Source organism: Mastomys coucha, unplaced genomic scaffold (assembly GCF_008632895.1).
Source record: "Mastomys coucha isolate ucsf_1 unplaced genomic scaffold, UCSF_Mcou_1 pScaffold3, whole genome shotgun sequence".
NCBI lineage: Eukaryota > Metazoa > Chordata > Mammalia > Rodentia > Muridae > Mastomys > Mastomys coucha.
In genome coordinates, this window is record NW_022196909.1 from 27550155 (window position 1) to 27566393 (window position 16239).

The 16239-nt window shown below is 50.7% G+C and overlaps 1 protein-coding gene across 1 annotated transcript in view; it reads right to left on the bottom strand.

The window, feature by feature from the left end:
* Positions 1 to 16239, bottom strand: part of Hkdc1 (hexokinase domain containing 1) — a 43792-nt gene extending 27553 nt beyond the window's left edge. Inside the window, exons 1-6 of the mRNA XM_031347086.1 lie at positions 15930 to 16239; positions 11045 to 11207; positions 4516 to 4664; positions 4317 to 4436; positions 2553 to 2648; positions 1396 to 1495 (exon numbers count right to left, since the gene is read on the bottom strand). Coding sequence (XP_031202946.1) covers positions 1396 to 1495; positions 2553 to 2648; positions 4317 to 4436; positions 4516 to 4664; positions 11045 to 11207; positions 15930 to 15992 — 691 coding nt within the window. The 5' untranslated portion in view covers positions 15993 to 16239. The remainder of the gene's footprint in view (positions 1 to 1395; positions 1496 to 2552; positions 2649 to 4316; positions 4437 to 4515; positions 4665 to 11044; positions 11208 to 15929) is intronic.

The window sequence follows — 16239 nt, forward strand, 5'->3', positions numbered from 1 at the left end:
CAGACACACACACACACACACACACACACACACACACACACACACCTGTAATCCAGGCAGGAGGATGGTGAGTTCAAGACCAGTCTGGTCTACAGATAAAACCCTGTCTCAAAATATTGCTTGAATGTCTGAGCCCCGGACTGCCTTCTCCCAGGCTCCCCTGGCTGTTGGACACCTGCGGTCTCTAACTTTCACATCTCAGACTCCTTGCATCTCTGCGGACAGTGCAGTGGCCTCTGGGCAGGCTATCTACTTCTACCCCTGTCCTGGAGATCGTTTCCACAGTTGCAGCCCAACTGAGACGGCAGCTCAGTCTTAAACCCAGGCTAGCCTGAAACTCCCTAAGTAGCCCAGGCTGGCATTAAAGTTCGAGCCATCTTTCTGCCTCCAATCAACGAGGGGCGAGATTACAGATGGGAGCTGTTGTGCCTAGCTTCCGTTGCACTTCTCAACATACACAGGAGAGTCCAGGGAGATTTACTGTGAGCCTGCACTGCACACAGAGCCAGCACATCACAGGAGGGAGGGAAGGAGGGGGCAGGGGATGGAGATGGGGAGAGAGAGAATGGATGGAGGGAAGATAGAGGGGCAGAGGGAGGAAGGAAGGGGGAGAGGAGGATGGATGGATGGATGGATGGATAGATAGATGGATGGAAGGAGGAGCAGAGGGGGGATGGGGGGAGGAGGGAGGGTGAATGCAAGGAAGTTGTTGAGGTTTTTCTTTTACTGTTTATTGCGCTGGCCTCCAAGATTTGGAGTCTGCATATAGCCTGAGGGCCCTGCCTCCATTAATTCTGATTGGTAAATAAAGATGCCGGCAACCAATGACTGGGGAGATGAGACATGGGCGGAGTTTAGATTTCCAGGTCTTGAGTGGGAGAGGAAGAAGGGAGACTAAAGAGAGGGGCCATGGGATAGAAAAGCAGAAGAGCTTAAGGGCTAAGAGAACATGGCCCAGAGGGGTGCCCAACTGGGTTAAGAGCAGCCCAGATGGAACACAGTAAATAGTGAGTGGTAATTTGGGGTTACCGATGGAAAGCAGATTCTAACAGCATGGAGGGGAGGCAGTGGCCCAGCTATTGTGCTGTATGCACAAGGCTTATTAAAATATAAAGGCTGTGTGTGTGTCTTTCATCTGAGAACATAAATGATTAAGGTGTGAAGGAACCCTGTGCCAGGATTCGTTAAATATTTTTTGCAACAGGAGGGAGGGAAGATGGCGGGATGATGGATGGACAGAGGGAGGGAGAACGGAGAGAGGATAGATGTAGATGCAGGTTTCTTATCTCCCCTTATTGTTCTGCAGAAAAGTGGCAGCACCCTTCACATTTATTCAGATTTTACTCAAACTCAGCCCCAACCTCGTCCCACCCACCTCCAAGTCCCCTGAGTTACCAATGATAACGCCGACTTCACAGTTGGGATCATCGTAAGCACAGGTCATCATGGTCCCCACGGTGTCGTTAACTAAGGCCAGGATGTCCACGTCCAGGTCCTGATGAACAGAAGGCCTCAAGGGTATCAGTGGGGGGGAGCCATACTGTCTCTACCACCACCCCCAAACAGGGAATGTGCTAGTCACTGCCTGCGAGAAATAGATTTTGTGAGAGTTCAGAGTCTAGGGTGGGAGGGGGGCTTGTGCTCCTGCATTGAGGGAATGACTTCTGGGAAGGCATCCCCTGGCATCTAACCCTGGGGAGATAATGGAAAACATATCTGTCATGGGAATAATGGTTATTTCTAAGAGAAAGCATGTCATTCCTGGTCCACGGGGCCCTGCCAGGCAGCAAGCATGGCCTCCACCAAAACTCATCCTTTCTACAAGGGTTATTCTGTCTGGTCATTACATTGAGGTCCCCTCAGACCTGAAGGACTGCTTTAAGGTGAGAAAAAAGGATTGGAAGTCGACCCATCAAAGTCTCCCTCTGGAGTTAGGGGATCCTAGCTCCACGTGGCACACCAGCCCCCTTTCTAGAGGCTCATTCATCAGCTCAACCAAGAACGGTAAGAACAGCCCCTCTTCTCATCAAGGCAACAAGCAGTTTAGCTTTTAAGTGTCTGGGATTTCTCTCTCTCTCTTACTTTTACTGCTCTATAAGTGATTGTAAAATATTATCAAAAAAACCCAAGTATAGCTAAATAGAAGGCTATGAACAGTATTCTTATCTGTGCGTTGGTTGGTTGGTTGGTTGGTTGGTTGGTTGGTTGGTTGGTTGGTTGGTTGGTTAGTTGGTTGGTTGGTTAACTAGGAATTGCTCCCAAATCATGTGTATGTGATTTCACCACCACACTCCAGCCTCAAAAGGAGGCAAGGTGGGGCTTAAACACAGCGGGAAGCTCAAGTCAACCTTCCAACGAAGGCAGGCTGTGATGACTGAGGACCCAGGCAATAAAAGGTTGTCTGCCTCTTGTGGTTCTCCAAAAGGCCAGTGCTCATCTTCACTACAAAGGGGGACCCCACCTGAGTTCTCCTTCCAGGTGGGTACACTACAAGGGTCCCCAAGCCCATAGGTGGAGGACTAGGAGGGTTCACGCCAATGTAAACCCCTTACCTTGTGCCTTTTCATGGCTGTGGCCAGGCGGCTCACCACGTCTGTGTCCTGAACTCCCCGGGCCTTGAACTTCTTGGTCCAGGAAAGCAGGAAGCCCTGTGAAGATGCTTCCGGTCAGCGTACAGAGGTGTTCAGGCTGCGTCGCAGCAGGCAGACAGCTCTGCCCCTTAGACCCATGGGCTCTCCTCTCTCTGTTCACGCTGATACTCTGGGGTTTGATTTTGTTTCTATTGGATGCATGATAATTGTACAGATTTACGGGGCACGGAAGGCAGGTTCAGTGCACGATCCAATCGGGGCAACCTTCGCAAACACTGCATGCAGCTATGGGTTTTTTTGTTTTTGTTTTTGTTTGTTTTTTGTTTTTTGTAATGAGACTGATCTGGATTTCAAAATAAGTAAGACCGGGAGGCAGAGGGAGAGGCAGGTGGATGTCTATGAGTCAGCCTGGTTTACAGAGTGAGTTCCAGGACAGCCAGGGCTACAACAGAGAGAAACCTTGTCTTGAGAAAGCAAAACAAAACCAACCCCGACAAAATGAGAGACGTGTAATTTGTCCTCAGTGCCTGACTTATTTCACTGAATTTAACATTCCCGCACATTCCCGCACACGACAGGATGGCTTTCCTTTTGATCACTGGATAGTATTCTGCTCTACAGAGGTGCCCTTCCTTAATCTTCTCATCCACCAAGAGACATTTGGTTTGATTCCATCTTTTGCAAAGAGATTTTTTTTTTCAGGGTTGCCTTGGGTAAATATTTTAGGAACAGAAACACCTTTCTTTATTCCTTTTATCTCAGTCACCAGAAACACAAACACTGGGGAGCCAGAACTTTGACTCACAGCCCTCGGGAGCCAAGAGTCTTTCATTTGTATAATAGAATCCATGAGCACACTTGCACTTCCCCTCCCCCACTTCCAGCTGCACATAAGAGAATGACCCCTATGACCCCTTCTCGCACACCCTGGGGTAGGGTACTACGGTGTGTCTAGAACGCACAAGTTGTAGCCTCCCCCCTCCCCCCCAGAACTAGCTCAGTGCTACCTTAGAGGCGACTTAATTTCAACTTGAAAAAAAATGGTTCTCAGGTTGAATGAATGATCCAGTTACTTACAAATGGCATTTCTCATCTGAATTCCCAAGGAATTGCAGGCTTTTTTTTTTTCCCAGATGAGAAGTTGAAGATTAACAGACTTGCCCGAGTCCATCTACCTTGTTGGGAGCAGCTAAGCCCAAGCCCACAAACTTCCCAGACACCCCTCTTCTAGTCCCTACGTTATGAATGGAGGAATAGACAGGAACATACTCCAGGAGCTCCAGTCGGACCCACGGCAGAACTCAGACCCTTGGTCAGCCCCGCAGTTGGTTTTTGTGCCACACTGCCACCTTGAGGCCACTGCAGGCCACTTCTGCCTTCATAGGCTCAGGCAACATCAGACAGAAGAAAGGAGGCAGAGGCAGGGGGGATATCCGTGACTCTGAGGCCACACCCGGAGGCAGCCTTGAGATGTGCACTTAGGGCACGAAAACCTTTCTGAGATCCACCTAGAGCCCTTTCTGCTGTGCATGTTTACGCACAGAAACCAAGGGGCCATGCCAACTAGCTCTGTCTCACATTAGCAGAAAGACCAACAGACCAAAATTTCATGTGAGCATCCACGAGCTTCCACGCCCCCCCAGCTCCTTCACCCTCCCCCACCGTCCCACTCCTCCACCCTCCTCCACCATCCCACTCCTCCACCCTCCCTTACCCCCATCTTACCTCTTCTAACTTATTCTGTCTGCAGGGAAAAGAAAAGGTGAAGCCCAGTGGCAGCTTCTTATGCGTCAGATCTCTGGTCTTCATGAAATCCGCCAAGCAGTCAGCTACGTAGTCAAAGAGCTGCCAGAGAGAACACAGGCCCAGGGCTTAGGTGCTGCCTCTCATGGCTGGTACCAGGGCCTGTCCCTCCTGCCAGTACCTCCGTGCCATTCCCACGAGTGATTTCGTTGGGCATTGGGTAGAACTGGCTTTCCATCTGGACGTTTTGCTGGCCCTCCTGGGAGACTTGCACCTTCAAGACCCGAAACTTGGATCCTCCAAGATCCAGGGAGAGGAATTCCCCATTTTCTATGAGAAATGAAAACAGTCATTATTCTGTGGAGATTCTCCTGTGGTAAAAAGCACTACCATACAGCAACAAGCGCCGTCCAACGTCACAACCCCTGCGGACTAGTGTCACCATCTGAACCATCCCACTAGCCTGAGGGCTGGGGATAAGATCTTCAGTCTACTCCACACAGGAGCCAGCAGAGCTGGGACATGAGCCCCAGTCTGCCCAGTTCTGCTCTACTGGGTCATGCTGGAGAGAATGAACAAGCTCACTGGGAAAAGGCACATGTGACCCCATTTTGTGAGCAAAACGGAGGCAGGGGGAAGGGGCTCTGAGAATAAGCCTCAAGAGCAGAGCCTAGGCCGGGAGCTGTTACACCAACATCCAGGAAAATTCACATGAGCCAGAGAAGGGCACATCAAAGAGAAGCCAGCCTCCCACAAGCCCCAGTTCTCGGAGGGAAACAGTCTAAGAAGGGGGGGCAGCAGGGACCACATGGTTGACACTAGAATGCCAAGGATACTTAATTTAAGGGTAAGGGCACACAGTCTCTCCAACAGGAACAGATGGTCCTGCACCCAGAAGCCCAAGAGGGATGCTACAAAAGGAGATACAGGCCGGGCAGTGGTGGCACATGCCTTTAATCCTAGCACTTGGGAGGCAGAGGCAGGAGGATTTCTAAGTTCGAGGCCAGCCTGATCTACAGAGTGAGTTCCAGGATAGCCAGGGCTACACAGAGAAACCCTGTCTCAGGAAAAAAAAAAAAAAAAGAGACACAGAATGATGCATGTATGGGGGAGGCACTGCACTCCATGACACCTATGCAGGACCCTCACCAGTGCCTTTGGTGTCAGTCACATGTATGGGAAGTTCACCTCCCAACACTAGAGGTGTTTATAAAGAACTGTCTCTGCCTGCAGGATGGTTTCATAGGCCAGGCATGCACACAGAAAAGAAATCCCACGCCTACAAACCCAAATAGCAGGGTCTGATGTTACCTCACGGCAACCTCAGCCTCCTGTATACCGAGGGTCAACTGGACAGTCTATTGCTGCTAGTGAGCCATGAGAGGTGAGGCCCAGAACATCTTGAGCAGACAGCAAAAGCAGAAGACACAGGGAGGAGGTTCCCAGGCCCAGTTCCCCGAAAGCTGAGTGCCAGGAGGCCCCTGCATTAGGATTTCCCTGAGATCTGCGTGCCTCCCTCTCGGTCTTTAAAGATTTATTTATTTATTTATTTATTGTGTATGAGTACATTGTAGCTGTACAGATGGTTGTGAGCCACTGTGTGGTTGCTGGGATTTGAACTCACGACCTTTGGAAGAACACTCAGTACTCTTACCTACCTGCTGAGCCATTTCACCAGCCCCCCTCTCAGTCTTTATACAGCAAACACCCCGGGGCTATGCTCCAGAGGTTTCTTTGTTCTGGCAATGCAAGAGTTAAAGGCTGATGCTTAGCTGGACAGAACAAGGCTGTGCAAACTGTCTCACACACACACACACACACACACACACACACACACACACACACACACACGTACTTCTCTGGGAACCTAGCCGGCAAGGCCTGGAACTCTGCATTCCTGAACACCCCCCCTCCGGCTAGCTAAGGTGTCAATCATTTATAGACCCAGCCAGAATCTTGTTTCAGTGGAAGCAAGTAGAGATTATCTCCCTAGATTAGCACTGAACTGAGCTCGAGGGAGTGGCTTAAGGTTTATTACTGGGCCAAGGAATCCAGGCACAAAACCCTATGCACTTACCACACCCATCCACAGGCCAGGCACTCCCCTCTGGTTGTTCCAGCAAGGGGGGGGGGGGAGTGGAGAAGGCGGGGAAGTCATGCAAACATTCACGCAGCACTTACTCCATAATCAGTGCCAGGTGCCAAGGGAGACCAAGGTGTGAGCACCCTGAGGAGGTGTGAGCACCCCAGAGGAGTTTATCAGAAGCCAATCAAATCGGACAAATGCTCTGCTTGCGAGGCTTGGAGGGAGCAGGGGGATGGGAGCGGGGTCTCACACCGTAAGGTGAGAGCTCTCAGGTTCCCCACAGAGGGAGTCAGCAGCCAGGCAGAGGAGAGGGTATGTGCCAGTGAAGGGATGGGATTGAGTCACAGAAGGTGACGGTGAGCCACAGAGTTTAAAGGAAGGCCAAGGCAAAACTGACTGAGAGTTTTGAAAAAGGTCTCCAGCCAGCAGGAGCCGTCCCCCCTCTGCAGGGACTCTAGGTGGCAAACCAAGACCTGGTTAGTGTCTTAGTGTCATGTCAGTTCCTCCCTCTGTCCTGCATCACATCCTTATCAATGTGCAAACACCTCGCTCGATTGATCGCTCACCCACCAGGGGTGTGACTCACAATGTCATTTCATGGAAAACATGTGGTATGATCCCTTCCACGTGGTGTGACTCTAACCTCCTTGGAGAAATGATTTCCTGGACCCTGGGGGAGGGGGGAGGGGGAGGCCCTGCCCAGGCAGGACAAAAGAACAGGGTAAGGAGAGTCCTTCATAGCAATTATTAAGAAAAACAGCCTTCCTCTGCAGGGGCTACCGAGAGGGCTGTTGGTAAAGCAAGGGATTGCTGCACAAGTCTAGGGACCTGAGTTCAATCCCCAGCACCTAAGTAAAAGGAGGCAGAGATGAGCCCGAGGATCCCTGAGGTTTGGCAGCCATCCATCTAGCCAATCAGTGAACACTAGGTTCAGTAAGAGACAAATGGGGGTGGGGGGGAGCTATTGAGAAAATCCCTGTTAGCAATCTCTGACCTCCAAACTCACACACACCTGGGCTCACGTGCGTGTGCACCAACACGTACACAAACATGCACAAAAGAAAGAAAGGAAAAAAAACCTCTGGAGGTGGGGAGCAAGAGTTCCCTTCCCTGAATGAAAAAATAAAAAGGAAAGGAAAGGCCATGGTTGCTGTTAGAGGTGGCGAAGGAGAAGGTTTATTGTAGATAATGGGAGAGCCCAGAGTGAACGAGCTGGGCCATGTGCGTGAGGGAGGGGGAGGGAGAGGGGAAGAGAGAGGACAACCAGGTGCAGCAGCCTGGAGGTCCAAAGGCATAAAGAGGGTGGGTAACCAAAATGGTTGGATTGTATAGGAAAGAGAGTCCCCTGGGCTGGAGAGTTCAGGGTAGGGGACTGGGTATGCCAGCCAGGAGGGCTCTGAGACAGGTAGGGATGGAGGGACATCTGGTGGCTAGCCCATTTAATATGGCACCTCAGCCATTTGTCCCAGATTTGAAAATTACATTCCTTAAGTCACTGCTGGGGCCTGTACCTCAGCTCCTTTCCTATTTCCTTAGTACAGTGTCTCCTACAGTGGGCCTGGAGGACTCAGAGATTTCTGGACAGCCATGGGAACCATGGCCAGGAATTGCCCTGGTGCCTTTGCGCCTTCTGCCATGGAAGTGTGAAAGTCAGGTCCTGTGGCCCGAGGGCCTGTCAACCTGGCCTTAGCAAGCACACTGGGGCTTTACGACTCACCCTGACCTGTCACCAAAGAAAGGGTAGAGACAGAGGTCAAGGAGAGAGCCTGCTTTGTGGGAACAAAGAATCATACCATTACACTCTGAGATGGGTGTCGCCCTTGGACTGTCTGGTGGCTGTGAACAAGGCAGACATTAGCTACAAAGCCCTCACTCTTAGGCCTTTGGTCCTAACAAAGAAAAGTGTGTGTTAGCTTCCTGACGAAGGGGCCCAGAGTTCCATGTTGCTTATGGTCCCAGTGCTCGTGGGCACATTGACGAGGCTGCAGGCTTTCTCCTGTGGCTCTGTCTGTTGTTTGGTTCAGCAAACTCGAAGCCCCAGTCTTCATGGGGAAGCAGCAAATCCCTTGGCTCTTCCGTCGACAGCCCACAAACAGGTGCCATGTTCTGACTATACTCTACTGATGTAGGCCGCAGAACCGTGGTCCTAGCAGTTGCCAAAGGCATCATCTATTAGAGACCCTGGGTCCCGGGACCTAGGTGCCACAGAATAGCATGGCACGGTATCATGTAATGAGAGGTTATCAGAGGACGGCGATGCAGGGTGTGTTTCCTGGATCAAAGAAAACGAAGCCGTAGGATTTGGGAGGGAGGCTCATCTCTAAATTTTCTGAAGCAGCCCCACAGCCACCAGATTGATTACCCAAGGCCACTCTCCCTTGCTTCGGAGCCACACCCAGCACAGGTCAGGAGGACTTAGACCTGGTTGTTCCTCACCACCCGACACACGCCCCATGACTCAGGTGTCAGATGGCCCTGGATGACCTGTCAAGGACCACAGTCCCCGAAGCTCTCTCCTCTAGTGTCAGAGGCAGCGCCCAGATTTCAGAGTAGGGTTACACCTCTTCAGGTCACATGTTCCTCTAGGTAGTACATTACCCACAAGCACCCGCCTGCAGGGAAAGACGCAATGCCTCCCCCTGCTACTTTGACCCAAGCATTGGTCCCCAGCATCCTGTTAATCCAATTGGAGGTCCCCTAAGTACACCCCAAGCTTCAGTCTGTGTTCCTTCAATAGCTCTGAGCACTGACACCCCAAAACCGGGGAAGCCTCTTACTTCCGAGTCAAACCCAGCAACAGCCGTGTCACCCCATGATATTCTGGGAGGATCACATGCCGGGGAGACCTTAGCCTTCCACAATGGTACTGTGTGCTCAAGGGAAAAAAAAAAAAAAAAAAAAAAAAAAAAACAACAACAAAAAAAACCAAAAAACCCAGCACTTCTCTTTTATCTTATGGCTTTGCCAGAGCTGAAGTTGGCACGCTGGGTGGGAGCTCAATGGCCCTCCCCTCCCCCAGAGGCTCCCATCCGGATCTCTGGGTCAGATAGATGCCTTTACTGAGACGCATGGCAAAGGTGAGTCAAGGTTGTAGGTCTCGGGCAGACTCAGAATCAGCTGACCTTTACCTGGAGAGATCAGCCTGGATTATCTCAGTGGGCCTGATGTAAAAATCACAGGGCCTTCAGACTTAGAAAAGAGAGGCAGAGGACCAGAGTCGGAGAAAGATCTGAAGACACACCATTGGCTTGAGGATGAAAAGGGCACAGGACAAGGAACATGGGTGCTTCTAGATGCTGGAAAAGGCAAGAAACCAGTCTTCCCTTCAGTGCCTCTAAAGTCTCCAGAAGGACCACAGCCGAGCGAGACCCATTTCAAACTTTTCTGACTTTGTGAACTACGGCAGAATGTTAACCCATGGTATCGATGGGAAGGTTACCAGAGTCTCCAGGGGCCACGTGTAGGAGCCACCACAGAGACTTGTTGGGACCATCATCTGGGTCTGAGTTCACCATCTGAACTCCTTTAGAGTTCCTGGGCTCCCCCACGCCCACCTCAAAGAGTAGAACAGTAACAGTAACCCACTATATCGGAGCTGACAATGTGGCTCAGTTCACAGGGACTCGTCCAACATGGCCAAGAGCATGGCCAAGGCCCTGGGCTTGATACCCAGCCCAGCATATGGATGGGCCACCCTTTCCCATCTGACAGATGAGGAAGCAAGGCCAATGGCTGCCTGGAGTCTGTAAGGTGTGACGGAGCCAGGCCTGGAGCCCAGATTCCTTGGACGGCCTTAGTATTACTTCCCCACACAGGTCCTTTCAGAACTTAACTGCTTCTAGCCTGGAATCTAAAGGCCCAGGAGAAAAGGCCACACACCCTTCATTCGACACCGGTGTCAGGGGCTAATATTTGGTAAGCACTCAGAACAGTGGGGGAACTAAGCCCTGGCTTCCGGAGACTGTCACCCACAATTGTGACAAGGGTTCTAACAAGCCCCGATCCTGGTACGGGGACGTTTACTAGAGAGGCAGTGGGTAATCTCTGGGTTGCACCTGGAAAAATCAAGGTGGTGCTCACAGGAGCAAGAAGTGGGGGCTGGGGGTGGGAGTGTGTGTGGGGGGGAAACTCTGCAGCAGGGGAGCAAACGGAATGAATGAAGATGCTGTGGGGAGGAGAAAATCTGAGGGCCTCTGATGTGGACCCCCAAAGTGTTCAGTTAGTGGGACTGGGGCAGAGGGAGGTGAGGGGAGGTGAGAGGGTAGAAAAAGACAGAGGCGCCGGGTGGTGGTGGCGCACGCCTTTAGTCCCAGCACTTGGGAGGCAGAGGCAGGTGGATTTCTGAGTTTGAGGCCAGCCTAGTCTACAGAGTGAGTTCCAGGACAGCCAGGGCTTATACAGAGAAACCCTGTCTTGAAAAACCAAAAAAAAACAAAAAAACAAAAAACAAAAAAAGAAAGAAAGAAAGAAAGAAAGAAAGAAAGAAAGAAAGAAAGAAAGAAAGAGAGAAAGAAAGAAGGAAAGAAAGAAAGAAAGACAGAGGCAAGCAATGGGGACTCATCAGCTAAGGAGCTGGTATGGGAATGGAGGGAAGGGGGTCTTAGTCAGCCTGAGCCCCGCTTACCTGAGCCATCTGGAATGGCCCTGATGAATGTGGGCAGCATCTTCACTGAAGCTGTGGGGTTAGTGTCCTTCCCCAGCCCCTTCTCCATCTCGGCCTGGAATCGGGCCATGATGTCCACAAGGGTCTCATCTGAGAGGCGCATGTGATACAGGAACCTGTCCACCTGGAACAGAAGTCGGCTTGGCTAGGCTGAGCTGCTGCGGGCGCTTGCCCTCCTGGCTGAGGCTGTGAACTCCCAGTTCTACGGAAGAGCTGTGCCCCTGACTCTGGGGACAGCTGTGCTCTATGTGCTCCTGAGGTCCCTAACCAGCACATCGCCAGCAGGAGGAAGGTGGAAGAACGGAATGGGAGATGGAGATGGGGCAGGTTGATTTCTCTGAAGGGCAAACTGAGGACGAAATAGTTCCCCCCCACCCCCGTTTCAGTCGGTATGTGGGAGTGTGCTTGAGTGTCTCATCTCCAATTCCTGGCCCTCACCATGTGCCGATCTCTCTCCACTGTGAAGATTAGCCATACCTCAAACCTCATGTGCCTACAGTTCTCTCTGTCTGGTTTGGGTTTGGTTTTGTTGCTGTTTGAGACAGGTTCGCACTACACAGTCACGTAAGCCAGGGTAGCCTACCACTTGCTAAGTTGCCCTGGTGAACCTCAAACCAGTGATGCTCCTGCCTCTGTCTCCTGGGTAGGATTGCATGCAGGTTTGTGTTGCCATGCCTGGCTTACCTCTGAACCTCTTTTCTAACCACCCAATATACCCAAACGCATCGCTCTTTGTGTATTGGCTGCTAGGAAGCTTAGAAGGAAATTTGATTTCCAGTTGCACTCCTTCTCTAAATCTCTATGACAGTTTAAGTGAGGTAGTGCTGTTTTCCTAAGTCAGATGTTTTTTTGAGACAAGAGGCTCTCTAACTATGTCTAATTTTTAAAGCTACATCAAAGCCTGGCCTGGTGACCCATTTCTGTGATTCTAGTACATCGGCGGTGGAAGTAGGAGCTCAAGATCATCCTCGGCTCTAGCGGGAGATCAAGGTCAGCCCGGGCTACATCAAGGTCAGCCCGGGCTACAGAGGCCTCAAGACAGAAAAACCAATCAGTCAAATTGTCATCGGAAATGAGACGCCATTTAAGTAACCAGGGTTGAGGCAAAGGACCAATGCTCCAAAATATGGGAAGTTATAAAAATCATTGTGAAGAGCTCAGCCCTCTTCATGGTAACACAGCAGGTTAGGAAGGGCCGTAACGTGTCTCAGTCAGTCAGTCTGGATTCTCAGGCTCAGGAGGATGGATTACAGATAGGCCAGAGGACAAAGCCTGCTACATTGACCTGACACTGCCTCCTCCCATGCAGGTCCCAAGGAGGCCTGAGTTCAGGCACTCTCCTGGAGGGAGAACAGTATCCAAGCCAGAGAACATGTGTTGCATTCTTCCAAGTGTCTTTGCGGACACCACCCCCCATCAACTCCTGGGACCCTTTAAGGTGGCCAGATAAGGCCAAATCTCAGTCTGTGGCTGAAGATGAGGCAGGCAAGGATCAGAGCCTTGGCAGCTTAACAGGACAGGACGACCTCACGCCATCGGCACACCTCCAAGCCCCTGTGCCGAAAGCACAGGTCTCACAACACCTTTGTTTGGGAACACAAGTGCCAGTCTTCTTCAGCCAGGCCTCAGAGGACAGAGGGACTCAGTCAAGAGTCCCAAGATGACAAGATGGCCCCCTGACTCTGGGGGCTGGGGAAGGGGGCAGGGAGAGGCCAGAAAAACCATCAGAGGCCCGCCAACAAGAAGAGGACAATTGAGCCTTCAGCAGTATTTGAGGAGATAGGATGTAACCAGGCCATGCCTCATTAGGCCTTCCTGCTCGGCAGTTGATGACTAATTGGTTGGCACGAACTTGCACATACGGAGAAAACTGGGTGGAAAGGACATGACCCAAGTAATTGGGGCACAGGAAGGATGGGATGTCCTATTCAGCTCCATCCTTTACTGTCCTGCCAAAGACCCCAGACAGAGCCTGAACCCACTGCTCAGCCTGAGCATAAAAACTTCTCCAGACACCCACAGACTGCCCTCTGTGTGTGTCAGGGCAGGCAGAGGTCACAGGTAAGCTGCCAACGAGCAATCAGTTAGCCTCTTGAGTTGCTCTTTCATGAGCACTAGTCAGGGAAGAATGTTAACTTGTGGAGGGGAAGTTGTTTTCTTCTTTTTATCTTCCTAAAGGAGTTAGGAGGAGCCTGAAACATGTTGAAATGAAAAAGCTCCATTTTCAATCCAGACAGGTGGTTTGGGGCATGTGTGAGCCAGACGCGTGTATCAGGCACGAGGACGTGAGAGGCAGGAGCCCAAGCCCACTTTCTTAGAGTCTTCCAACCAAAAGGGAATAGAAGAGCTGGCAAGCTCTAGAGGGACAGATGACAAGCCTTGAAGCTCAAGGCTGCTCAGCTATAGAAGAAGCCCGAAGGGGCCTGGAGGATCACTCAGTCCAAAGGTCTCACGCATACTAGGAAGTGGGTCATAAAACAGGTTCCACACTTTGACCTACTGATTTCACTTCTAAAATTTTATTCTAGGAAAATCATCTCGAGTAGGGAGAGTAATAAACACATGCCACTGTTTGTTGTAGCAATTTTTTTCCCCACTGAGGGGATTTGGCTTGTGAGCTGGGTTAAATTATGTAGCAATCTCAGGGGAGAACCGGAATCTTACTGTGTTAATATTGTAATATTTTAGATGTTGGATAGAGTGTTTTGAACATTTCCTAATAACCAGCAAGAGGGACAAGTGAGATGCCATAGGGCACACGTACTTGATGTGCTCCAGGGAAGACATTGAAAGTTAATCATGGAGATAATGGAGACTTAGGTACAGAGACAATCAGAGCTGATACAGAATGCGGGCCAACCTAACCGTAAAAGCAGTGTGAGGCTCCCTACAGAGCACACACGAGGGCTTGGGACTTGAGGGAAATTAAAGGTGAGTTCAAGTTAACATCTCTATATTTTTGCAATGTTGACATACTAAACTGTGAACACACACACACACACACACACACACATGCGCGCACACACACAAAGCCCAATCTGCTCTGTTCTTATGAATGAACCATCTGTGAGTCAATAACCAGGTGCAACCCAGCATTATCAATAGGTCAACTACATCAACATATTGAACTGGAAACGAGTGTCAGACAGTGGCCTCCTTTTTGTCTTCAGGTCATTCTGAGATTTCCAAACACAAGGGTCTAATGGGTAATCTTTGAGGGCAAGCAAGGATGCCCCAGGACCTTGACAACTCCAGGGGCAGGAAGTGTGCAAACTGTCGAACAGGAACCACTGAATTACCATTCAGACAGCACACTTTGCTTTTAGACAATCTGTTTTTGACCTGTGGAGAAATGTCCTCCAAGCTGTGACTCAGACTAACTACAAACCAATCTACTCACAAGCCCAAGCCTGCTGAGCCCTTGATTAAGGTGGCTTCTGGCCATTCCTGACTTTCTTGCTTTTCACAGTGAGGGGAGGAATTCAACCCAGGTATTGACCAAGGCTGGCCCTTCTTCCAGAGGCTCTGGAATACATTGTTTGAGCCTATTCCTGGGCTGGTGGACAAACATGCTGCCACTTTATTCTAGGCTAGAACAAAAGGCCAGCTACTACACGGGAACAGGGCAACGATGTGACTGCAAACTAAAGGTTTCAGTCTCAAAGATTCCTCTTAGGGCTGGCCTCTCCACCCAGCAGGTAGAAACAGCAATGAGTTCTGAAACAGGGCTACCGAGGGCTTTATACCCCTCAAGCAGTCAGCAGAGGGGGTTCTGGGAATCTAGTTGAACAAATGATAACGGAATGAAAGTTGTTAAAGCAGATGGGTTTCTACTCTCGGGCTTGCCCTGGCTCTCATGGACTGCAGACAGGGGGAGTTTAGCCACTTACACAGGAGGGCTACAAGGAGGCACACTTCCTCTTTCGAATTGAGAAGGCTAGAGGAGGCGTCTGCCAGTGTCAGTTTACTGTTAGTGCCCTGGTGACCTTGGCAGGGTCTGGTTCTCTGGAGGACTCCTATATCAATGGAGATGCTACCTGCCTCGTCCTTGGCGACTGTCAGCAGCCCGTGAGTGTGACCAGGGACACAGGCTGGGCTCATTTATCTACCAGGAGAGAATCCTGGTCTCATCAGTTAACTATAGCCCATCTTGATTTCTGTAGCAGGGGCAAAGTAGCCAAAAATTCCTCACCATTGATAGGACAATAGGACATGCTAAAAATGACAACTGTGTTAAAATTCACATGCCAGCCATGCCTAATGGATTGTAATTCCAGGCACTCGGGAGACTGAGGCCGTAGCCTCAGGCCAGTGTGGGCCATATAAGACCCTGACTCAAAATAATCAAATAAACCCCAGGTTTCTCTTGATGCCTTTATTTTATGTCATTTCAAACACGTGAATAATCGGATGCACTTTTAAATGTTCTGATTCTTTATAAACGACTCCCCCTCGTTGTGGCCTCGCCCCTAAATGGCCCCGCCCCCAAATGGCCCTGAATTGGGCACAAAGCTCCTGGAACTTCCAATAAGACTTCCAATATCCCATGTTTGCTAAGAGGCTCTGACTGAAAGTCGGGACAGGGGGACAGTAAGCAAATGTGGGACACTCGCTACCTCTTCTTCACTGAGCTGTCCGCTGGTTTTGGCCCCCCAGTATCTTTTCCAATAAAGTCTCTTCTAATACGTTTCCTTTGCTGCTGGGGCTTGAACCCAGGACCTCACAGAAGTTAGGCCAGCACTACTCCCAACCCCCCAGAGCCTTAGTCCCTTCTGCTGTTGAGGGGGAATCTGTTGGGTCTGTCGGTGTCGACCGGGGCCGGACACCTCAGCTGCAGAGTCCTTACCTTCTTGATCTGGTCCTCCTTCAGCTTGGTGAAGTAAAACGCCACCAAGTGTACTGCAAACATGTTCCCTAGCTGGGTTGTTCCCCGAGACAGGCCGAGCCTCCCGTACACTCTCTGCGGTGTGCTGCACGCCTCTTCTAGTTCGAGCAGAGAGGTGGGTGCTCAGACTAAATACTTCCAGCTGCTCGGTTCAATGATTAAACTTCGCCCTTCTTTGGTCCCTCCTCCCTCTGCCACACGCTCAATTGTCTAACAGGAGGCTCTGGTGGGGAGCTGAAGGCAAAGCAGAGCGGGAGGCTGGTGACTTGAC